Below are 24,453 nucleotides of genomic sequence, written 5' to 3' on the forward strand. Positions count from 1 at the left end.
GGGGGCACGGTTGGGGGTGGGGGGTGCTCACCTGGGCACCGTGAGGGCGGTTGCGGAGAGGAAATCGGGGGGCCGCGGCCTGGGAGGTTTGGGTGGGGGGCCCGGTCCGACGTCCGTCTCCAGCAGCACCCCCAGGGAGAGGCTGTGCTGCGTGGGGAGCGTGGCGGAGCGGTCCAACGTCGGCTCGGCGGCGTCCGGCCTGCGCGCCGAGGGGTCGCCGCGGACACGAGCGATGGGGGGAGGGGGGGCGGGGGGCGTGAGAACGGACGAGGGGCGTACTCATCGTGGCGCGAGGTGCGTGGTTACACGATGACAAGAGCTCGAGTCTTTAATTGAATCGCGGGCCGGAATCGTGACGATTCGTCGAATCGCGCGGAGAGTTAGGGGAGAGAGCCTAAGGGAGGGAATGCGCCACCCGAAAGGATGTTCCACCATGGAGATGGACAGAGGGGGTGGACAGGCGACAGTTCAGACAGGGAGACAGAGGAGCGGACAGCCATACGGGCATACAGACTGGCAGACGGAGATACAGACAGAGAGAGACAGGCAGAAAGAAAGACAGGCAGACACATAGGCTTGAGAGACAGACAGATACATACACACGCAGGTAGGGAGGCGGGATGGCCGAGCAAAGGACTACGAGAAGGACAGACTGGGAGACAAACAGAGATGCAGACAAACGCAGTCAGACACAAAGACAGACGGGCAGAGATAAGGACGGTCGCGCCGAGAGACAGGCCGGTTGAAAGAAGAACAGTCGGACACACGAGCGACAGAGAGACTCGCGCAAACCGAGCGAGCGCCAATACCCGTGCGCTGTCAGCGAGCGTCCGTCCACATCGTCCGCAGGGGGGGCGTTCTCCTCCTGCTTCTGCATCACTCGGAGCAGCTCCTGCAGTCGGGCACGACAACGGAACAACGCGCGCTCAGCAGGCCGCATTAGGAAATATTAAGAAATTGTTGGTGCCGGCTCATCGCATGGCTGCCTTCCCAGCTCGTCTGCGGTTCCCCTCCACGTGCCACTTTGAGTCGTCCTCTCTCTCTCTCTCCTTTTGAGAGCGAGCGAATAATCCATGCAGCGGCGCCGTGTTACAAACTTGAAATTATTCAACATTTAATCGAGGACTAAAGTTGCATGTACGTATGTTCAACTTCTTTCGCACCGTACATAGCCAACCGTGCTAATCGGCGGTGCGGGTGGGAAGGACTTAACACAAAAATCTGTTTTGAATAAATCAGTTTTCAATGTAGATGACTTTAAAGTGCATAGCACCAGTGGCTTCCTAATATCGGAAGGAAGAGCATTCCAGAAGGCTGCAAAAGCGCGTGCGCGGATTTTCTCCGGGTGCTCCGGGGTCGTTGGGGGCATGGGGTGGGGGGGCAGGGGGAGTGGGGGGCAGGAGGGGTGGGGGCCGGCGTACCCGCAGGCTGTCGGACACGCGCTGCGTGACGGCGAGAGCGGCCGAGTGTTCGGGGGGGCGGCCCCCCACCAGCAAGCGGTCCGAGCAGCGCGCCAGGTCCGTGAGCGAGCGGTACACTCGCCGCTCGCGCCACGCCACCTCCGGGCTGCTCACGCACACACACAAAGACAAAGTTCCCCCCCCCCCGTGTTGCCTGTAAAGGACTGTCGGGGCAAGTGCCGTCAGCGAGTAGCGCCTATGAAGGCCCGGCACGGCACACGAGAGGATGGGTGGCAAGCACCATATGCCCGGCAATGTTTATACACCGCACTAGGTCGTGATTTTGAGGCCGAGTCGACCTAGTGGAGGACCGAGACCGGTTCAGATAATCGTCACTGGTGTTGGCCGTGAGCGGGAATTGAACCCGGGTCACCGGGTTTGTAGCGGAGTGCAATAACCACGACAATACCGCTCGCCACTGCACAACAAACAAACAAACATCTCCGTGTAGTCTTAACAGACTGCTGGGGCAAGTGTTGTTAGCGAGCACCCGTGCAGGCTGGTACGGTTGCCCACAAGCCAAAGCAGAGGAAACGCACGCGAAAACAGTGGGAGAACGCACACACACACAGGCTCCAGACAGAGAGACATGCCCGAGATCGGGAATGGAAGGCAGGAAATTTCACGGCTGTCATCGCCGCTTCAGGGGTTTGTATGCCAGGGACCAGTGAAGTGGGAAGGGGGTACAGGGGGGGGGGGGGGAGCACTCCCCAACCTGAGGGGCTGGGGCGGCAGGCCAGAGAGAAGGCTCCAGACGGCCTCCAGCACCCGGCTTGCCGTGCCCGGCAGCAGCTCCAGGACGCCCTTGTCGAGGATGGCGCGGTAATAGGTGAGGGCCCGCTCCACGGACGCCAGGCCCTCCGACGGGCCGGCCTCCCCCTGCTCGAGGAGAACGGACAAAACGGGGGACCAAAGATTACCCCCCCCGCCTCCCCAACCCCGACTCCGTGTGGCCCTCGCGGGCCGCTGGGGGCAGGTTTCCGCGAAGCGCCGTCGTTGGTGCATGAGGTGGCAGCGTCGGAGCCCCTCGCACGGCTTAGCTGCATGTGTCTCCCCCTCCTCCACCCCCCAATTGCTGATGTACGTATGTTGAACTTATTTCGCACCGTACGTAGCCAACTGCGCTAACCGGAGGTGCGGGATACACCGGGTACGCGTTTGAGGCAGAGTGGACCTAGGATAAGCCCCAAAACTGGCAAAGATATTTCGTCGTTCTTTGTTTCGAAGTCGTATGAGGGATAAGCACGCGCCGTTTGGGCGGGATGGATGCATGCCACTGGATCTCACCGGGTGGGGGGGGGGGGCAGCTTCCCGCGAGTTATTAAAACAAGTTATGTGGTGACGCTGCGTTGGCCGTGGGCACACGAGCGCAGGTGACAAACGAAGCCGAACGCATTCGTCAAGAACAGCGCCGTGCGTGGCACCAATGAGGAAAAATGTATAAGGAAGGAAGCAACGATGTAGGCTTCGTTTACGTGCTATGAAGGAGGGCCATTGCCCGAAACGTCATCCATTATACATTTTTATTTTAAACCCGTACGGTGTGTTGAGTTTTGTCACGAGTTATTTTTTTGTAATTTTTACATTAAAACGCACCGCATTCGCTCACTCTAAAAAGAGAGGGAGACGGAACGACTCCGGGGTGGTGCCAACAAGTACCCAAGCTCTGCCGTCCTCTGCATATTCAGGTGTTATTAACCAATTTATCGAGTGTCTGCATGTGGGAGATTACCCATGCGCGAGAGGGGACAACGCTATATCTCATACAGACGGAACAGCTGGACTTCCACATTGTTGCTGCACCGCCTTCTCGTGGCGAGCAAGGCCTTGGCAACCTCATCGACTCCCACGGCAAGGGAGATTCACGGCATTTGCGTGCGGCAATAAACTAGGTAAGGCCCACTGAGCTCTTTTTCAGAAGCAACCTGGCCACAAATGATAGCTCAACGAAGTGGCACATAACGTGGAAATAATTGACATTTTCCAAACACTCTAAACGCGTGCTCATAAATGTGGAAGGAAAAACCGGTGGACCCGGAGAATAATCGACACGACCACGGGGAGAGAGAGACACAACATGCAAACTCCAAATATACAACAGGCGTCAGGGTCGTGATCGAACCAACAACCTCCTGCATACCAGGCGAGGGAGTTAACATCTTGCCACTGTGTACACCCTTATCCACCAACATTCGCCGCTGCTGCCACACAGCGCTGGGGTACAGGCAAGCTACGTGTGTATTGCATTCCACCACCGCAGTTCGATTAGCTTTTCAGGATAGCGGTGGTCGGTGGGGGAAGACGTACCTTGTGCGTGGGAGAGACGGGCAGCGCATCGCCGGAGAAAGCTCGCGACCAGCGGAAGGACAGTGCCCTCTTCACCCGCTGCGTCTGCAGCTTCTCCCGCCAGCGCATCTTGACGGCGGGCAGCCGCAGGGAGTCTGCGGGCGGCGCCAGCGGTACGGTCAGACGAACGATCGCGGCACCCTTTTCGATCCGTGGCGCCGCCACAGTGGGTGCAATGGCGAGTCAGACAAACACAAACACACACGCACAAAGATCCCCCCCCCCCGCCCCCGTACAGCTGTAAGTAAGACCGTCGCGGAAAATGTGCGCTTTGGGGGAGCATCTATTGAATCTGGCACGGTCCTCCGAGGCTGCGGGTGTGGCTAACGCCGTGCCCAACCGCAGTCTTCGTTTCCCCTCGAGTGCCGATGTTTACGCTCGGCGGCAGGGCAGACAATTATGGCCGAGCTGACCCGGTGCGGGGGGGGGGCAACCAAAAAAAACAACAAGAGGAGACCTTTTTAATTTCGTTTTCGAACTCGGCCCAATTCGAGACCGTGGTCCCAAATAATTAAACGTCACGAAGTGGCAGTTCCCTTCAAGAGCCGTACGCGGCTCCGAAGCAGCGAGTTGCCGCGGGTTGCCGCGGGTTGCCGCCCCCCCGATCGCCCCCCTGGCCTCGGGGAAGGATCGTGACACGCTGGGGCACCGCCCGCCACGAACCTTGTACGAGCAGCAGGGATTTCACCTGGGACGCGTGGACTGTAGTCACGCACGAGAGTGCGAGAACCATTTCACCACCGTTACAAAAGACATTTTGCCCCACGTAGCCTTCAGTAGACTGTTGGGGCAAGGCCGGCACGGTGCACGAAGGGGGTGGGTGGGTCAGCACCACGTCCGGCTGCCTTTGTCTACCCAATGCTGATATTTACACACTGCACCAGGTATTCATTTAAGGCCGAGTCGACTTCGAGGAGGCCCAGGACTGCTTCAGATATTCGTCACCGATGCGAGCCGTGAGCGGGAATCGAACTGGGGATCGCCCGGTTCGTAGTGCAGCGCTAACCGCTGCACCACCGCTCCCAACCGTAAGCAAGCACGCAAGCCACACACCCACACGACCATGCCTGCACACGCACGCACGTGTAGCGATCCACAATCACTTTCACATGCTTCAAATTCCTCAGCCGCAGATCCCTCTCCCTCTGTACCAGTTCCCCGAGTCGTCCCCCACCCCCCGACAGGAGTCTAACCAACAGTTCAGTAACGCCGAGAGTTGAAGGTCCCCTCCCCCCCCTGCAGAGCCTCGACAGGTTATTATGGGTCGTGCGCTGTTCGCGAGCACCTATTAAGGTCGGCACGGCGCACGAGCGAGTCGGAGGCAAGCAAAAGACAACGCCTGTGCTGACGTTTATTACACACACACACCGTGGCAGGTACTCAATAAAGGCCGAGTCAGCCTAAAGGAGGGTCCAAACATTTGGCACTGTCGTTGGTCGCGAGCTGAAAATCGAACTCGGGGACCTCTGCCGGGTTCATAGCACACCACGCCGCGATGGCAAAATGTTAACTCCCTCGCCCAGTACACAGGATGTCGTGGTTTGATTTCGACCCTGACGCCTGTACATTTAGAAACACGTGTTCAAGAGTGTTTGACTGCTGCACATTTCCACATCGTAAGCTACTTCGTCGAGCTATCGTTCGTGGCCAGCTCGCTTCTGAAAAAGAGCTATGTAGCTCAGTGGAGACCTAACCTGGTACTATAAAAATAAAAGCTTTTTATTTTATTTTAACCGATGCGCCACCGCTTCCTCGTCCAGGATGGAGCTCAACCGTCGAATAAGGCGCGGGTTGCTCGCCTCCCCGTGTGGAGGGAAGCCCCCCCCCACCCACTCCCCAACAACCCCCCGTCCCCTGTCCGTGCACATGGGCGATAAAAGAGGGGCCTTAGTTGGGGCCACAGGCAAAATACAAGAATCATCAGCAATGGTGAATCCACCGCTCAATTGAAGGCCTCACCCCACGGCACGAGGCTCTTTTGGGGGCTGCTCGACCATACTTCACCACGTGGGGGGGGGGAAACGCACGTGTGTGGGAGCAGAGCACCGCCGCGTAAGCCCCGCAAAGCAGAGGTCGCAAACGGGTTTTGATTCCTTACCCGTACCCGTACCCGGCCGCACTAGGGTCGCAAATGGGTACCCGTACCCGGCCGGGTATGGGTACGGGTACCCGTTCCCTACCCGTACCCTACCCGAAATGAGTGACAAACGGTTACTCACCAGTGACTCACGGCCTACCCGTACCCGGCCGCACCAGGGTCGCAAACGGCTACCCGTACCTGTACCCGGCCGGGTACGGGTAGCCGGGTATCGGGTAGGGTACGGGTATCGGGTACCCGGTTGCGACCTCTGCCGCAAAGGCTTTCAACATCCAGGGACTATTGAGGCTCAACCCCGCCGCTTAGCTTCGTCCAGGGTCTGGATAAGATTGGGGCGCATTTTTCGGGAGATCTTTCTAACAAACAGATACGACACGCCAGCCTGTTAGTGCGAAAACAAGGGGGTTGGGGGGGCGGGGGGCGTTGTGGCGAAGGCGGCTAAAGACGAAGATGTCCGCCGGGTAGCCTGCGCAGGCTCTTGGGGGCAAGCACCGTAAGCGGGCACGGCCCGGCTGACCTTTCATCTCACCAGCGCCGATGCCGATGTTTCACGTAGCGCACCAGTCACTCGATTTAAGGCCCGGCGCGCACGAGGGAATCAGGTTGGCCGGTACCACGCCTGGGCCGCCTTTTTCTCCCTATAGTGGCGATGTTTACACACTGCACAAGGTAGTAATTTGAGGCCGAGTCGACCCAGGGGAGGCACAGGACCGGTTCAGATAATCGTCACTGGTTTTGGCCGTGAGCGGGAATTGAACCCGGGTCACCGGGTTTGTAGCGGAATGCAATAACCACGACACTATCGCTCCCCACTGCACAACAAACAAACAAAGATCCCCGTGTAGTCTTAGCAGACTGTTGGTGCAAGTGCTGTAGCGAGCACCTATGAAGGCCGGCAAGGTACACGAGGGGGTGGGTGTCCAGTACGACGCCCGACCGCCTTTGTCTCCCCAGTGCCGATGTTTTTACACACCGCAATCAGGTACTCATTTGAGGCCGAGTCGACTTAGGTGAGGCCCACAGTACCAGTTCAAATAATCGTCACTGGTTTTGACCGTGAGCATGAATTGAACCCAGTTCGCCGGGTTCGTAGCCCAGCGCGCTAACCGCTACACTACCACTCCCCACTGAACAACACCCACACACACTCATGTCGTTTATAAATAATAAAAACATTTCAAAAAATTAATTATCTTTCTTCAAAATATCTTGATGGGCATGTTCCCCCTATGCATAAGCCCCTTCGAGATGCGGTCACAGTTTTAATGCTAAATCATTAAAAATATATATCTCGTTGAGTACTTGTATCCGGACTCGTATACGGAAATCGAAGGTCGCGTTTCACGACCGCGCACAGCTCGTTTGTCAAAATCCACTTACGCCACGCAGGCGGTGAGGGTTATTTGACCATACTTCACCAGATTTGTCAGTGGCCCTTGGCGCAGGCAGACGGGAAACGTACAGCGACGTTATCGGCGATGCACATCGGCACATTTGCCCATCACGTGACAACTTGATTCGTTTGGCCTTGGTCGGGTGGTGGAGGGTGATTAACTGGAATTATTTTTGTTTATCCCCCACCAGGGTAAAAGCACGCCGAGCTATGAGCTGTTGTTCAGCGGCGACCTGGCCACACGCACGTGTTCGATGGCCCATCGCAGTGGCTCATAACATCATCGTCATCATCATCATCACAAGTGGCGATTTTTTGCAGCAGCCAAATAATCTAAATGTCGACGTGGGGGGATGGGGGGTGGAGGGGTGGTGGCACCCGCAGAACAATCCACACGACCATCACAGAGAGAGAGAGATAACACGCGGACTCCAAATGTACAACAACAGGCATCGCCAGGGTCCGGGAAAGACCTCTCGCCAGAAGACACGTATGACGAATTATAATGTAGGTCGTGAAAACCCATAGCGAGTATGATAGTTAACCTACTAGAATCTTACTCCTTGGTTCTTTCGGCAAAGTCATGTAGGTAAAAAATAATAGATCGCGACGTTTCGATCGCAACACAAGCAATCGTCATCAGGTGGGACAACCACAACAAGAAAAAAACTGCTCAAGTAGACGAGAGATCTGCCGTGGCACGAGGTTATATATGCCTCGGCAGTAGGGGGGGAGAGAGAAGTGGTTACCCAGCCAAGTCCTATCCAGGTTCAAGGCTGCTTAGTTTCTGAGGTTTGATGGGATCAGCTGCATTCTGGGTTATTTTCATACTGTGAAAAATGAAACCTCTGGTGCACACAAGGGTTCTGTTGTTTTCACCTGTGCACGCATGTTGAACTTCTTTCACAATGTACGCAGCCAGCCGTGCTAATCTGAGGTGCGGAAAGGGAAGTAACGATACGCGGCTGTCAAGTTAAAAGTAGATTCTTACACTCACGTTACTTGCAATTATTTGTGCTGCATGGTAATCAACTGCTAATGTATAGGTGGCTTTGGTGAGGCCTTCATCCAGCAGTGGGTTGATCATGGCTGATGATGAAGGGGTTAACAGCGAGTGGTAAGTGACGTTTTGGTTTTCCATAGCCACGACTGGTTCCGTCAAATCTCAGCTCTCCTTCTAAACAAGTGTTCTTCAGTTTAACACGTAGGCTTTCACAACCAATACCATCCATAAGGTTTGTGGGTTAGATCATTCATAACAGTTTTTTTTTGGGTTAGATCGCGTAAATGTTCATAAATGTGTCGTTAAACCTGCCACCACCCGACACAGCCAACGAGTAAGGGTTGTCACGTAAACAGAACGTGGCCAATTCGTCACTAGTACAGCAACACCGGTTGTGTGTTGGAGAGCCAAGCCACAACATTTACAATCTGAGTACGACGTTTTGCCAGTAATTACAACCAGCTTCATGACTGGCGAAATGCCGTAAATGTTGTGGCTTGGCTCTCCAACACACAACTGATGTGCTGTACTCGTGACGAATTGGCCACGTTCTGTTTAGGTGACAACCCTGACTAGTTGACCGTGTCGGGTGGTGGCGGGTTTAACGACACATTTATACATTTACGCGATCTAACCCAAAAAAACCTGAATCGCGAATGTTCTTCTGTGAAGGCCAGTGCCCCAGTGGCGGCCCCACATGGCCTTTAAGTGTGGGCCCCCCGTTAAATGTGGGCCCTCCCTTAAGTGTGCCCCCCCCCCTGACAAACACAACACAAACGTGAAGAAACACCACCGACCCAACCAAGTGACGGTTCGTCGCAGGTTCGCGAGCTCACCGCACACGCGTGAGGCCATTGCAAAGTGTTTTTGCCTGCGATTTGGTGGAAAAAGAAGCCAATGAACCCAGCGTGGAAGGTCACGGGGACACCCCCCGTTGGCAGATGGGGGGCCATCCCCCCCCCCCCATCTCAATTGACGGCGTTTCCTAGAAACGCCTCACTCCGAACTCTGAGGTTTCGGCTGAGGGTCAAAAACATCCAATTCGAAGCGAGGCTTATCCCATATATTGTGCACGTTATAAACAGCAATGTTATTATTGTTATCGGGGTCTAATGACACTTCTATGAACTACTGGACACCTGTGAAAAAAAGCTTCGTAGCTCATCGGATTCCTCCAGTATAAATAAACATTCAGATTCTGATGATGAGGGGGGGGGGGCAGCTAATGCTGGATTGTCACTCCAAGCCTCGGCAAACATTGGGCAGCGGGGGAGGACGCCAAGAAGCGTCTCTCCGCGTGTCGAAGAACTAAAACCCCCCCACACAGGGCAGCTTGCGACAACGCGAGCCGGGCAACGCAAGGGGGGCAGCCGCCTCCATCTCGGCCGTTTTACACCGAATCGCCAACGGCAACGGGGCAGGTGGTCGCTTATCGGCGACTCGCAGACTTCCCCCCCACCACCACCACTCTCCCCACCACCACCACCACGACTCGATCCTGGAAAAATCATAGCGGGTGACGGTGGACGGCCACAAACGAAACCCCAAGCGGGGCCGCCACTGCCCCCCCCTGCAAACGCCCCCCGCCCCCCTGACCACGCCCCCCACCAATCCTCCAATCACCGCCTTCCTAACCGCTGCCACACCCCCCCTGACCACGCCTCCCACCACCCCCACCACCTCCGCCCCCCCCCGGCTCCGTCACTTGGCAACCACGCGCGCTGATCTTCCGAGCCGCCACAGCCGCCGTTGCCAACGGCAACCGCGCGCGCTGCCGAGGTCGCCGTGACGACCGCCCCCCCCCCCACACTGCCCGGTGCGTGCGGTGGAGTGGATGACTCCGTCTCGAATTCTCTTCGCGTCGGGTCAACTCGAGTGTTTGGCCAATGGGGATAAATACAAATAACGAGACGGAATAAGATCTAGAAAGATAACAAGGATTCGCGGCTCTATGTCGACCCCCTGGTGGAAGTCAGCCGTACGTTTATTTCGGCTGAGGTCAACTGAGTTTACACGAAATGCCCGTTTTGTTGTTGTTGTCGGACGCACCAAAGACGAATGAGAGATAAAAAAACAACCGGCCACGTTGTTTTAGCTTGGTGCCCTCAGGGTCGAGATAAAGCAATCGTCGTCGCCGCTTCCGGCGGTGGATGGAGATTAGCAATAATCACGAAATAAATTAAGCGACCTTCGCAACGGCAGAATTTTCGAGGAACTCTCACCATTCACGTCCGCAGTTAGAGTCGTGAATAGATGGGTTTGTGCGTCGTTTGCATCATTTGTTATTATTACTCCGACAGCGAGCGGCCCCCCTGCGCTGGTTTTTGTCCGTCGTTCCGTTAGCCCGGACGTCACACCAGTGAATCGGGCACAAATTTTGCCATAAATCGCGCGCAATTTATTTCTCGCGATTAGTTCGATCGATTTCACGCTCACGGCACGGGCAAATGCCTCCGACGCCGACGTACCTCGCCACAGGCCCTTCACGGCTACTCCTCTTTTCAGTCTCATCGCCACCGCCGCGATCGAGATTTCCACCTGCTAAAATTGTTTTCTTTTCTTTTATTCCAAACCTACTCAACTGGGATCTACGAAGCACCTCCGATTGGCACGGTTGGCTACGTACGGTGCGAAAGAAGCTCAACGTACATTCATACAAAGCAGTTGTCCACCGCCCCCCTCCTTACTCCAAAAACCTTGCTTGAGTCTCCTGAAACAGAGCCACGAGAATCTGCGAGGATCTCCTGGATGAACAACCCCATCAATAACGTCTGCAAAAAACCCCATCAATAACGTCTGCCCACCTTGTCACGAAAGCTGGCGTCACCTCGCAAGGTCCACCACCATTTCCTGATAAGTCTTGCATGTTGAACTGTGTATGGATGTTGAACTTTTTTTGCACCGTACGTCGCCAACCGTGCTAATCGGAGGTGCGGGGGGAGGAAAACAAACTAAACACAACAACAAGCAGTTATAAAGAAATGAGTTTTCAATCTAGATAATTCAAAAGCGCATAGCTCCAGTGACTTCCCAATATCGGAAGAGCGTTCCAGGCGGCTGCAGAAGCACATCCGAAAGCGCGCGATGTTCGACGGTTGGCCAAAAAGCCGCAGCGAGGATGACCGGAGTTTGCTTGACGAGATCAGCAAGGTCATGAGCTGTGAAGAAGGACCATTGCCCGAAAACGTCACCTATTCACATACCGTCTCCCTTCTTAAGGCCACGGTGGTAACTGCTGAACGTGATGATTTTCATGCCGTTGTTATTTTTTCACGGTCTCGTTATCGTCTCGTCAGTGGGGGGGGGGGGCACCTCTCGTAAGGTCACGACCTCTGCGTGCCACTCCGACGACGTTACAGAAGCCTCGGCAGCCGATCCTCGCACCCGCTGGGGAAATTCTGCACGTCCGCGAGCGTCGCGTTTTATTTCAGCCGGGTACACACAGCAGCTCTGGGGGAGGGGTGGTGTGTCGCTGCCGTGGTCGTAATGGGGAGCGCACTGGACTTATGAGCCAGAGGTCACCGTTTCGACCCCATCTCCCGGCACGGTAGTTGTAACAACCGTTCGCAAATGGGTACGCCGCAATCGATCGGCAGGTTGCGTGTGGTGGGGTAAAGTGTGGGTATTCCCACTTCTTTCCACGATGTCTGGCCAGCGTGGAAGAGTAGGCCAAATACCCCGTAACAAAGGTCCTTCCGTCAGCAGTGGCGTGAGCAAAGCAGTTGCGTGAGCAACGCCGTTTCAATGCTGCACTCTTAGCTTGTTTACCTTTCGACACAAAGCACAGGTGCCTGCTCTCCTACTCCTGCACGTTGAGTGACCGAATTGGTGAGCGAGTGAGCGTCACGTACTCACCGCTCACCAGTGCAGTACTCACGCGCCGCCAAACGCACAAACGCACAACCGAGAGCCGCGCAAACCCAACCTGCTGCGGACGCTGGAAGAAAGTTGTCGCGGAACACCGGAAGAGAAAACTCCGACACATCAGATTTTTTTGCCGAAGAGACGGCGAGAGAGAGATGTGCCGGCGAGCCTTCGCCGTCGCCCCCGCTGTATCGCACCGGGAGTTGGCGCTTGCTCTGTCACGAGCCGGAACCGACCGAGAAGCCACAGGAGAACCCGCCCCGTTGGTCCGATCGACCTGCCACCGTTTCCTCGAGTGAAGCGGAGAGCTTGTTTATTTTTTTATTTTTTGTTTTGCTTGTTTTTGTTTCCGGGCATAAAAATTACGTGGGAGGCTCACGGTGCACCATGCCTGCCTGCCTGCCATACCTGCCTGCCATACCTGCCATGACCACCTACCATGCCTGCCTGCAATGCCATGACCACCTACCATGCCTGCCTGCCATGCCTGCCTGCGCTATGCCTGCAAGCCTGCCATGCCTGCCTGCCTGCAAGCCTCCCTGCCTGCTTACCATGCCTGCCATGACCACCTACCATGCCTGCCATGCCTGCCTGCCATGCCTGCCTGCCTGCAAGCCTGCCTGCTTACCATGCCTGCCATGACCACCTACCATGCCTGCCTGCTTATCATGCCTGCCTGCCTGCCATGACCACCTACCATGCTTGCCACGACCACCTACCGTGCCTGACTGCCTGCCATGACCACCTACCATGCCCGCCTGCCACTCTTGGTGGTGGCAGTCACAAGTGTACAGATTATTTATTAACCGAGCAAGACGGAAAAAGAGTCGGAGGGCACCCAAGTGCAGTTCTCCGCTAACAGGTGAAGGTTAAGGCACAGCCCTGCAACTGCTGGCGGCGTAATGGCCACTGCTAGGAAAGCCCCTCGGGAGGATAAGTGGCCTGCTCTTCCATTCTGACCGCTTGGCGACTCGTTCACTCACCACCCACCGACTCATTCGCCCAGCTCACCCTTGCAACTGAGACTCAGGATCCCGTTGAGCACCCACCTGGTTGAACAAAATAACTTGAAGCTCTTTAAGCCTGAGAACTGGGTGTGTCTCCCTCTTTCGGAAGGCCCACAAATGACTGCTGTCAGTGCACACCAAGAGAGTCCCCACCGATAATATATTCCAGCCCGAGGACTGGGTGTCTATCAGACTGTTCGTAATGGCTGCGTCTAAGACACCGAGCGAGGGAAAATTAAAATTCTCCGTTTCCGGCCCGAGGGCAGGGTGTCTCTCCCTTTCTCTCTCAGGAGGTACATAATGGCAGCGTCTGAGACACTGAGCGAGCGCATCGAGGGTGGTTGGGTGATCCCTTGGGGGCAGGGAGTCTCTTTAAAGAAACCGAAAAATATAAATCCAGAGTTATTTCCCACACTCACTACAACCGTAGGGCGTGCAACGACACATCGATTCAACGACTAAAATCAATTTTCACAATCACGTGGGCAAAAATAGTTTTTTAGCGCTGGGACAATAAATCAACTTTGTCGATTTCATCGACTCCATATTTTTTTAACGTGCTATGTACAAAAGTCATTACCCGAAATGCCGCCTGTTATATAATCTTTTATACCTTTTAAGGACGAACGCGGACTACTCGAGCCCCTTTAAAAAATCCTGCCTCGTGAAGGTGGGAAACCCCCACCCCCCCACACAAAGCCACAGCCCGCTTGACCCCGTTAATGATGCCGATGACATCACCAAGCCCAGCTTGTCGTCACCGCCCGTCCAGCGGCACACAGACGCAAATGGGGGGAGAGGTTTTTCCTCCCCCCCCCCCCTCCTATTTTTGCGCTACCCGATTGGACGGCCAATCAATCCGACAATCGGCAGTCGTCGATCACGTCAATAAATGGACATCCGATAATTTTACGTCAAAACAGAAGATAAAATTGTGGGTTGTAAGCGTGCGACACAATATTAGAGCAGGAAGGCCAACGAACGCCCAAGCTCTGCAGCCTCCTTACATATTAAGATGTTTTCAACCAATGAGTATTCCAATAGCACAGTGGGTTACGGACTGCGCTGTGAACCTGGCGACCCGAGTTCAATCCCTGGCAAGGGCTAACAGCGGCGGTGGTCCAAGATGGTCCTGGGCCTCCATATGCACCAAACCGGGCTGACCAGCATAGCGAAGTATGGTCCAAACACCAACAATGACAGACAGGGAAATGGGAGGCCTTCAACCAGCAGTGACCTGATAAGGACCTCTAAATGAGCATTGTTAATTTTACTGCTTGTACAATAAAACAAAACTGAAATACAACTTAGATTTGGCCTGTGAAGCCTTCGATTTCGAAGCCTCTTTCCGGCCAGCCATAACAGAGCAAACCTTCCACAGGACGAGGACGTGACGCAGACACATTCTCTGGCAAAATGAACATTGAACCGAAACATCCGTGGCCCACGCGCTACCCACTGCTGGATGGACAGGTGCGTGACAACGGCTCTGCTGCTGTGCAGTGGGCAGAGGTCGCAAACGGGTTTTGATTCCTTACCCGTACCCGGCCGCAACAGGGTCGCAAACGGGTACCCATACCCGGCCGGGTACGGGTAGCCGGGTATCGGGTAGGGTACGGGTATCGGGTACCCGGTTGCGACCTCTGGCGGTGGGCGACTTTCATTGAAGCGGGCGAGAGCCGTGCATTCTCCTAATTGCAGAAACAAAAACACGGCGAGCCAAACGGCCATGGCACAAATAACAACAAGGTCGACGCGTTCGCCAAAAGGAGGAACACAAACTGCTGTACATCCTTACTCTTTGGTTCTTTCGGTAAAGTCACGTAGGTATAAAACAAAAAATTAAATCACGACGTTTCGATCGCAACACAAGCCACCGCCGTCATCAGGTGGAACCGATACAGCAAGACAACTGCTGATTTAGGAGAAAGATCTGCTAACAACAAGAGCTTATAAAGGGTTTTGATGGTGTACATCGTAGGTGACGTTTCGGGCAAACGGCCCTTCCTCACAGCGGAGATTTGGTCAGGTGCCCGCTGCTGTGATGATGAAGAGCCACTTGCCTGCAACATCACGTAATCGTCTGCTATGAAGAAGGGCCGTTCCCTCCCTAAAGCATCGGCCCCATTGCTCAAAGAATATTGTTCCACTCTAGGGCAGTGTTATTGACGAGCGTGTTGAGTTTTTGTTATGAGAAGTATTTTTGTTTGTTATTGGCTATCCACTGTGTAGACTTGGGGCAGGTAATAACAACTCCATGGTTCTCGTATAACTCAAGCGTAATGGATGTTTTGCATTAAACCACACACTCTGGTGTGCTCTTATGGATGACGACCATCACGATGACAAGCGAATGTGTGTATGTTGAACTTGCTTGGCACCGTACGTAGCAAGCCGTGTGCTAAATCGGAGGTACCGGTGGTGGGGGGGGGGTCAAACTAAACACAAATCATGAGTCTCCACCATCCGCTCTGGTAGAGCGGACGCGTTAGCGAACTCCACGCAACAATCAGTGGCGAATGTTCGGGGGGACTTGAAGCTCCATCTTACACGAGAGAGAGGGGGGGTGCGACACAGCGGCTCGCCGCACCTGCAATTCAAACCTGGGCGGCAACGAATATTCAAAAATTTAAATAACAATGACATCGGTGGGCAACGACATCTTAACAGGCCAATGAGGGGTGGGGTGGCGGGCTCTCGCCCTCGCTTCGCCAATTCGCACTGACCAGCGTGGTGAAGTATGGTCAAACGTGGTGAAGTATGGTCAAACGACTCCCACGGCCCAAGGCAAAGTCGGCGGAGGGAGGGCCTTCGTTCAACAGCGGATCGACACATGGGCCCCGATTACGTGAGTGCAGTGTCCAGGTAAACAAGGGACGTCAGGGCGTGTTTTCATTGGTGATCACACAGCAGAATATTGAAAACAATTCGGTAGCGGTTTCAACAAGCATCAACACGCGTACAGCAGCAATTGTTTGCAAGTCCACTGCCGGACGAAGGGATTTGCCCCACCATCCGGAGGGCGTTATTTGACCATACTTCACCACGCCGGTCATTGTGGGTTGGGGAGCACGGCACGGTGACTACAACAAAGGAATTCGCCGCATCATCAGACAATGCCGTGATTATTACAGAACGCTTACCTACAGTGCAGCACTAATTATATTAAAATGGCAAAAAATACTGAACGTAGGAACCTCTCGAAAAGCAGTCGTGGGACTCATTGGCAGAAGGTGTTATTAATAGTTTTGAAATAAATTACATGGATGGGTGTTGGTGGTGGGGAAGTAGTGGCACAGCGATTTGGTGCACTCCGCGATGAACCTCGCGACCCCAAATGCACCCAAATGCAATTGCGGTCCGGGCCATGGCTGAGACATCAGTGGTCGAGCGATGACCCCCCCACCCTCGACTGACCAGCGTGGTGAAGTATGGTCAAACCCCTAATGACCCGGGTATGGGGTGGGGGACCTTCATCCAGCAGTGGATTGACACATTTGTCGATGTATTCTATCAAGAGCCCTCCCTCCACAAAGCTCAATGCGCCGCGCCGGTCGATGCGAATAGTTGACGTTAACGAGAATTAAAACGTAATCGTTACACACGCTTTACTTTCACTTTCGCCAATTTACGTATCCGCGCGAACTGATTCAAACGAGAGGAACACAACAATATGTTAAATTAACTCCTGCTAAAACTTGCATCGGCCCAAAAAAACGAATAGCAAGACATTTTCTAAATCACGGATAACGGCTTGGGTGAAGTCGTGGGGAGGGGGGGCGAGAGATACAAAGACGGACGGAGGTCGTAATCAACCCACTAACCCATCAACCCATCAACCCACACCACTCCCCTGCAGCATCTCGATCCGGTGGAATGGCGATCAAGAACAAAACCCACTGGAAGGGCCTCTGAACACACAAGAATACGCGGACGAAAAAACACCCCAAAAAAACACCCCCACAAGGGCTTTTTCAGAGACTACGCGGGTTTGTAGCGGTAGAGTGGTTGGTGGTGGTGAGTGTGGTGGTGAGTGTGGTGGTGGGTGGGGTGGTGAGTGTGGTGGTGGTGAGTGTGGTGGTGGTGAATGTGGTGGTGGTGAATGTGGTGGGTGGGGTGGTGGTGGTAAGTGTGGTGGTGAGTGTGGTGGTGGTGAGTGTGGTGGTGGTGAGTGTGGTGGTGGTGAGTGTGGTGGTGGTGGTGAATGTGGTGGCGAGTGTGGTGGTGAGTGTGGTGGTGGTGAGTGTGGTGGTGGTAGTGAGTGTGGTGGTGGTAGTGAGTGTTGTGGTGGTGGTGAGTGTGGTGGTGGCGAGTGTGGTGGTGAGTGTGGTGGTGGCGAGTGTGGTGGTGGCGAGTGTGGTGGTGGTGGCGAGTGTGGTGGTGGTGGTGGCGAGTGTGGTGGTGGTGGGTGGGGTGGTGGTGGTCAGTGTGGTGGTGGTCAGTGTGATGGTGGTGATGGTGAGTGTGGTGGTGATGGTGAGTGTGGTGATGGTGAGTGTGGTGGATGTTATGGTGAGTGTGGTGGATGTTATGGTGGTGATGGCGAGTGTGGTGGTGATGGTGAGTGTGTTGGTGGTGAGTGTGGTAGTGGTGGGTGTGGTGGCGAGTGTGGTGGTGAATGTGGTAAAGCCATTGGGGTTGTTGGATCAGAGGAGATGGAAGAGAGTGAGTGAGTGGTGGTGCTGCTGCTGCTGGTGGAGAGAGCGGAGCGGAGAGTGCAGGAGGAGGTAGGGGGTTGTGGAGAGGGGGGGGGAGAGATTTAGACAATGAGACGAACAGAGCGCCGGCATTACCGTGTCTCTCCAGACGACCCGACATGGCCACGCAAAGCTGTGCACCACACGACGACGATTTGGAATCGACTCGGGGAAGAACGGCGAAGGGAAGGCGGCAGCAGCAGCAGCAGCGGGTCGGAGGTTGGGATGGAAAATGCGGGGCCACGGGGCGGCGTCACGGGCTGACGATGTCCGGCTCGCTACATTTGTAACTTATTTTACTTCCTGCCACCCCCACCGGATTTCCGATCTCCGCTACCCGCCAGCCGGGCTCCTCCTCCTCCGGGCCCAGCCACTCCTCCGACTCCGCCTCGCAATCGCCAAGGCTCCTCCTCAGAGCCGGCCCAGCCACTAAGCGACCCTTGCAATTGCAAAGGGCCCCGTGGCCAGCAGAGGGCCCCCTAGAGTCACTGCTAGCTCGTGGGTGAAAAAAAATCATACATCAAAGGGGCCTCCAACCAAATTTTGCTTAGGGCCCCCAAAGGTATAGGGCCGGTTCTCCTCCTCCTCGTCCGTGATGATAATTATGAATAATTATTAATTGCTCAGAGCTACAGCTCCTCTCCCTCCCTACTCTTCCACACCCCACCCCCCCACCGGGATCCTCCTCCTCATATTCCTCCGTCTCATCCCTCTTGTGCCCGTGGCTCCTCCTCCTTCTCCCTCGTACACCTCCGACTCTGCATCATTTCTCCCACGACTCCTCCTCATCATCCTCCCACGAACTCCTCCGACTCTGCATCATTTCTCCCACGACTCCTCCTCATCATCCTACCACGAACTCCTCCGACTCTGCATCATTTCTCCCACGACTCCTCCTCATCATCCTACCACGAACTCCTCCGACTCTGCATCATTTCTCCCACGACTCCTCCTCATCATCCTCCCACGAACTCCTCCGACTCTGCATCATTTCTCCCACGACTCCTCCTCATCATCCTCCCACGAACTCCTCCGACTCTGCATCATTTCTCCCACGACTCCTCCTCATCATCCTCCCACGAACTCCTCCGACTCTGCATCATTTCTCCCACGACTCCTGCTGCGAAGACTTCCATGACCTTCGCTCCTCCTGTTCCCCCTCCTCCTCGGATGCAAACTCGTCCTGGCTCCTCCCCCTCCTCGTCCGGGATAATGACACTACATTACACGATGCAACACGATGTTTGTTCCTGGGTAGTAAGGGGCCGTCCATAAATGACGTCACGCGATTTTGGACGATTTTTGACCCCACCCCCCCCTCGTCACACGGCGTCACAAAAAGTCAGACCCCCCCCCTTAAATATGACGTCACAATGCTCTGCCCCCCCCCCTGCAAAAAATTAAACATGCTTCAAATCGCTTTAAACTATTGTCATTGTAGTGCGTACTTAATGTGGTGTTGCACTCTGATGTTGTAGGAGAAAACATTTATTGAAAAGTCAATTTAATTAAGTAGAGCGTGTTGTCTATATTTATTTAAAGTTGCGAATTTTGATGTGACGTCACATTTCTCACCCCCCCCCCTCGTCACACATCGTCACAAATGTCTGACCCCCCCCCCCCTAGGTGCGTGACGTCATTTATGGACGGCCCCTAAGTGTTATTTTCTAATTGATTATGCCTTAAAAGTAGAGAAAATGGATATTGTTCCCCACAAACTTTGCTTTTGTAACCAGGACTTTACGTGAGCGAAAGACACAAATGCACACCGCGTGTTCTCATTGAAAATAGGTAAATTTCAAAATATCACTGTCCTGGTCACAAAAGCAAAGTTTGTGCGGGATAATAGCCACTTTCTGTACTTTTGAGGCACAAGCAATTAGAAAATAACACTTACTCCCCAGGAATTTTTGTTTTGTTTTCTTACCAGGGCTTCTCTCCCTCGACTCCTCCTCATGGCCATCGCTGCCCCCCTCCCACCCACGGATCCCGCTCAAGACCCTCATGTCCCTGTCTCCTCCCTCGTTTGCTAACGGCTCCTCCTCCGCATTGTGTGTGTGTGTTGTTTGTTGTTGTTAACGTTCTGACCCGCCCCCTACTAAACACCTTCATAGCTCATCGGGTTCCTTCAGAACAAATATCCTAACTCTCACTTGGAGCCTCCTTCTACTCTTCCCTGTGGTGCTGGCGAGTTCTCTTCCACCTCCTCACCCTCATCCTGCCCCCCCCCCCCCATTACTCTGTAAACTCCTCTCTTCTCTATGTATTCGTCCCAATCGCCTGTGGCTCCTCCTCATATTCATCCTCTTCCACCGAGTTGTGGTTCCTCCGATCATCCCCCCTTGGCTCCTCCTCTTCCACCTCATCTCCCACCCCAACTCCTTTGGCTCCTCCTGCTTCCTCTCTTGCGCCTCCTAACAGCCACTGCTCCTCCTACGACCCCCCTCGACTCCTCCTACCCCAAAGCCCCCCTCCCCATAATCATACATCGTGTGAAGGTTTCCGATCCTTCTACCCCTCCACTCACCTTTAACTCATCCCACTAAGACTCCTCCCGTACGCTGCCGTCTTCGTCTGGGCTCCCATCTTCGCCACCTCAATATCACCACGTGCTTGTCTACCTCCGTAACAGCAACCGCCACTAAGTAGCGGTGACGTCACCACGACGCTTGTGCCAGGCTAGGTGCACGTTGAGGCCACGTGAAGTGTTGAACGCCCGCTGGCAGGAGGTCAATGGGGTATACCCAGGTGGCACGGGCCGACTGACCTCTTGCACACACCCCCATCCACTACTCCTCCAAGACTCCGTTATTCTCATCCTTGTTGATTCCTCCCTTTCCCCCATGGTTCCCATTGGGGTTGTTAAATTATAAGCGGTAATCTGGTAACCATTTTCGGTTTCCGACCGGTCACGAACCGGTAACCGTTTCCATTGGAAGTTTCGTGACGAATGAAATAATTTCAAATGATGGAGCCCATTGTTTCAGCTGACTGGGGCCGGGAGATTGACGTGAAATGTGACATATTTTAAACAATGGTCAAATTAAAAAAATTCACATTTAAGAAATGTGCCACATTTAAAACAATTACTAAATCAGAAAATGTGCCAAATTTGTAACAAAAAATACACGGCAGAATACTCAATTGGATTATTAATCGGAATCCAAATATTTATTCTATTTGTACTGGAGGAATCCGATGACCTCTAAAGCTCTTTTTTCATCGTACGCTCCCGAGAAATCTTGACAGGACCTCCTCCTCTTGGACGAGTCACGAGACTTATCTCCCGTGGTAAACAAGCATGATGACAACAATAACGGTCCTCCAAATACCATCGACAGCCAGCAGAGGGCATCTCTGCCATTGCTTTTGATGATGCACCACCCCACGCCCTGTTGGTCATGGGCAGGGGTCAGGAAACAAAAATAACAAAAGGTAATTTTTTTTTCGAATTCCGTAAACAAAAAAAAAACCCTTAATATTTCAAGAGACGCAATGAATGTGAACACGAGACTGGTGGGTCCTTAATGAGCCGCATGCGGCTTCCGAGTCGCGGGTTGACGATCCGTGGCGATGGGGGGAGGATGTTTGACCGGCGATGGTCGTGCGCGTTGAAGGGCAAGAAGGTGGATCAGGAACGGTTCGAATGTCAAAACGCCGGCTCGGTAGTTGCCTTACTCGTCCAGATTTCCTGTAAGAGGGTGGGAGTAACCCATTCATTATCCCACCCCACACGCAGAGCCAAGGCCGTAGCCATGGAGTCAACATTGGGGGGGACCAAATCTTACAGGGGGTTTAGGGGTCCCCCCCAGTAAAAAAAATATATCTCAATTTGAAAACGAATTTCCTGCCATTTCCTGCCTAAAATGTAAAACAAATCACTAACACATGGGATGACTTCTTATTTATTTTTTACAATAATGTCTAATAGTGTATTGTATTACATTGCTCTGTTTTTATTTATTTTTTACATTTTCTTGTTTCATTGTATGTAATGGCAGAGATTAGGGATTAATAAAGTACAACCATAACCACAATCAAATAAACAGAAATCTATTTTATAGCAATATATTGGGGGGGACATTTTGAGCATATTTTAATATTGGGGGGGGGGTGTGTTCAACTCAATATATATTATAATTACGGCCTTGCGCAGAGCCGTCCCTAGGGTACGGCGAATCGGGGCGATCGCCTCGGGCCCCGCACTTTGGGGGGGGGGGGCGCGCTTCGACGTCACGGTGTCAGATGTAATACGTTTGGTTCCGTTTGGAGGCGTCGGGGGATTTCCACACGGTGGCATTTGCCCCGGGGCCTAGCCACCCCACCCCATTGGACGGCCCTGCACACACGACCCTCCAATTGACTCTGGTGTAGCCACTTACATTGCTGGGTGCGTTGGAGGGAGTTGGGGTGGAAGGAGCGGGGGTATGGGGGGTGTTAGGACACGTGTCCGCTGTTTCAACTGCCGCTCCACGAGATGGAGTCGAACCAGTGACCTCTGGATCGCAGGTCGAGCGCGCGCACCCTTTGCAATTCGGCAGCGTCTCCAAACCATCCACCAACTCGAATTCGTTTTTTGGGAGGAGCGGTGGTGCGCCCGGTCGCAGTGGGATTTCGAACTTCGAAACCCGTCGAACCGAGTTCGATTCTCCGCAACGTGCCAACATCAGCGGCGTGAGACATCTGACTGGTTCCCTCCGCCACCCGTCTCATCTTCCAAATCGTGAACCGAATGTTTGTTTGTGCCTCTCGCCCTGTTGCAATGGCAATACGACGATACATCTGTTCGACGTGTCGTAGGTCACCCCCATAGTGGCTGCACGTTTCCAACAATGGATCACATCCTCGATGCCCCCCCACCCCGTAAGATATTTCAATAGAGTAACAGCCTGACATAATTGGGCTGCCGGAAACGCTACCAAACGGCCAAACAGTCTGGTCCTAAATATTAAAATCGCTCTCATGACTTCAATTTAGCCATAAGCCGGACGAAGCAAAACGTATATTGCAACAACAGAAAATGCGATTGTGTTTGGAGGGATTGATGCATTATTTCAGCAATGCCACCGTGGAATTCGCTGGCGTCAGCTGACCCAGGCCTTGTGGCCGCTGTTGGCAGTCGGGGCAGGACCGTGGAATGTTCACTGCGGTCGCTGGCCTCATCCCCGTCGGTCCACGCTCGCAGCGAGCCGGGACCTAACACGCCAGACAGCCCACGGCACGGCTCTTACCCCCCCCCCCCAACCCATGTGTTTTCGGGGGGTTGCACAGCGTGTTGTTCGGAGTAACGCACTCAAAGCGCCGCACGGATAGATTTGGGATTTCTATTTCTGCTTTGACATCTCCTGGCCACCTAAACTAAACTGATGTTTTTAAAATACCAGGTAAGGGCCCACTGAGCTATGTAGCTCTTTTTCAGAAGCGACCGTGGCTTATGGTGGTGTGGAAACATACTTCAGTAATAACATGCTATAAACGCGTGTTATTGATTCTAAATGTGGCTCGGTAAAAAAACGGGAAGAACCGGAGAAAAACCCACGTGACCACGGAGAGACACCGCAATTTTCAAATATACAGCAGGCGTCAAAGGTCTGGATCGAACCCACGACCTCCTGTATACCACGCGAGGTAGCCAACATCTCGACATCCTTTTGAGTGGCACCCTTAAGTGAGTGCCACCCTAATACTAGATTCATTCACAATTGTGTAAATAAACACATATAGACAAAACAATACATATGTAATACGTTAGATGCAGCCCGCGGTGTAATGATTAGCACACTGGACTCTCAATGCATCGATCACCGAGGTCAATCTCTCAGCAAACAATGGTGCAAGGTTATTGCACCATTGCAAGGAATTTGAATTCTGTCAAGGCGCCCTTCCTCCTCTAACCCAGCTTAAATATACGCTGCCAAGCAAGCTTGGTGGTGTTCATTCAGACGCTATCTTTCCGACAGACCTGTTCTTCACCTGAGGACGGCTGCTTGCGTTGTGGCCGAAACGTCGTGAGAATTGTATTTAATTATTTTTTATTTTTACTATTTTATCATTTCCCTTTTACGTGACTTTACCGAAAGAACCAAGAAGATGAATCCCTGCAGTCACGAAAGCTTTAAATCGACAATTAACTATCCATTGCTGCTCTCCAGCCAGCGGTGCATGAATGTGCTCACCGCAGTTGAGACGATTTGACAGGTCTCTCGTGGTGGGTTAAAATGTGGGTAACTCACGCCTCTCTCCATCGTGGAAGAGTGGGCCACCAACTCATGAAAGCGACGCCTCTCGGCTCACTCCGCAGTGTGGTGGGGGCACCGCGTGGGCTCTCCCACCTCTTTCAAGACGTCTGGCTCGGCGTGGAAGAGTAGGCCAAAAATACCCCCCCTGGAGGAAGCTTCCTTTAAGAGCTGGCTCTGGAGCGAGAGGCCTTTCCACCGGCAGCGATGTTGGCAAGAAACTGCAGGGCTGCACCTTTACCGTTGTTTACGTAGACAAAAAGAACAAAGATCCCAACAAAGATCCCCCGTATAGCCTTAACAGACTGTAGGGGCAAGTGCTGTTAGCGAGCACCTATGAAGGCCACAA

The 24,453-nt window shown here is 53.7% G+C and overlaps 1 protein-coding gene across 3 annotated transcripts in view; it reads right to left on the bottom strand.

Moving 5' to 3' along the window:
- LOC144948494 (uncharacterized) overlaps positions 1-18,203 on the bottom strand; it is a 38,092-nt gene extending 19,889 nt beyond the window's left edge. For all 3 annotated transcript variants that reach the window (XM_078878011.1, XM_078878012.1, XM_078878010.1), the window contains exons 1-6: positions 17,965-18,203; positions 3,768-3,901; positions 2,176-2,339; positions 1,422-1,566; positions 810-892; positions 32-199 (exon numbers count right to left, since the gene is read on the bottom strand). In XM_078878011.1, the coding sequence (XP_078734137.1) occupies positions 32-199; positions 810-892; positions 1,422-1,566; positions 2,176-2,339; positions 3,768-3,901; positions 17,965-17,989 (719 nt within the window). In that variant the 5' untranslated portion in view covers positions 17,990-18,203. The remainder of the gene's footprint in view (positions 1-31; positions 200-809; positions 893-1,421; positions 1,567-2,175; positions 2,340-3,767; positions 3,902-17,964) is intronic.
- Between the last annotated feature and the right edge of the window lie 6,250 nt (positions 18,204-24,453).

This window comes from Lampetra fluviatilis, chromosome 49, assembly GCF_964198595.1.
Source record: "Lampetra fluviatilis chromosome 49, kcLamFluv1.1, whole genome shotgun sequence".
NCBI classification, from domain to species: Eukaryota; Metazoa; Chordata; class Hyperoartia; order Petromyzontiformes; family Petromyzontidae; genus Lampetra; species Lampetra fluviatilis.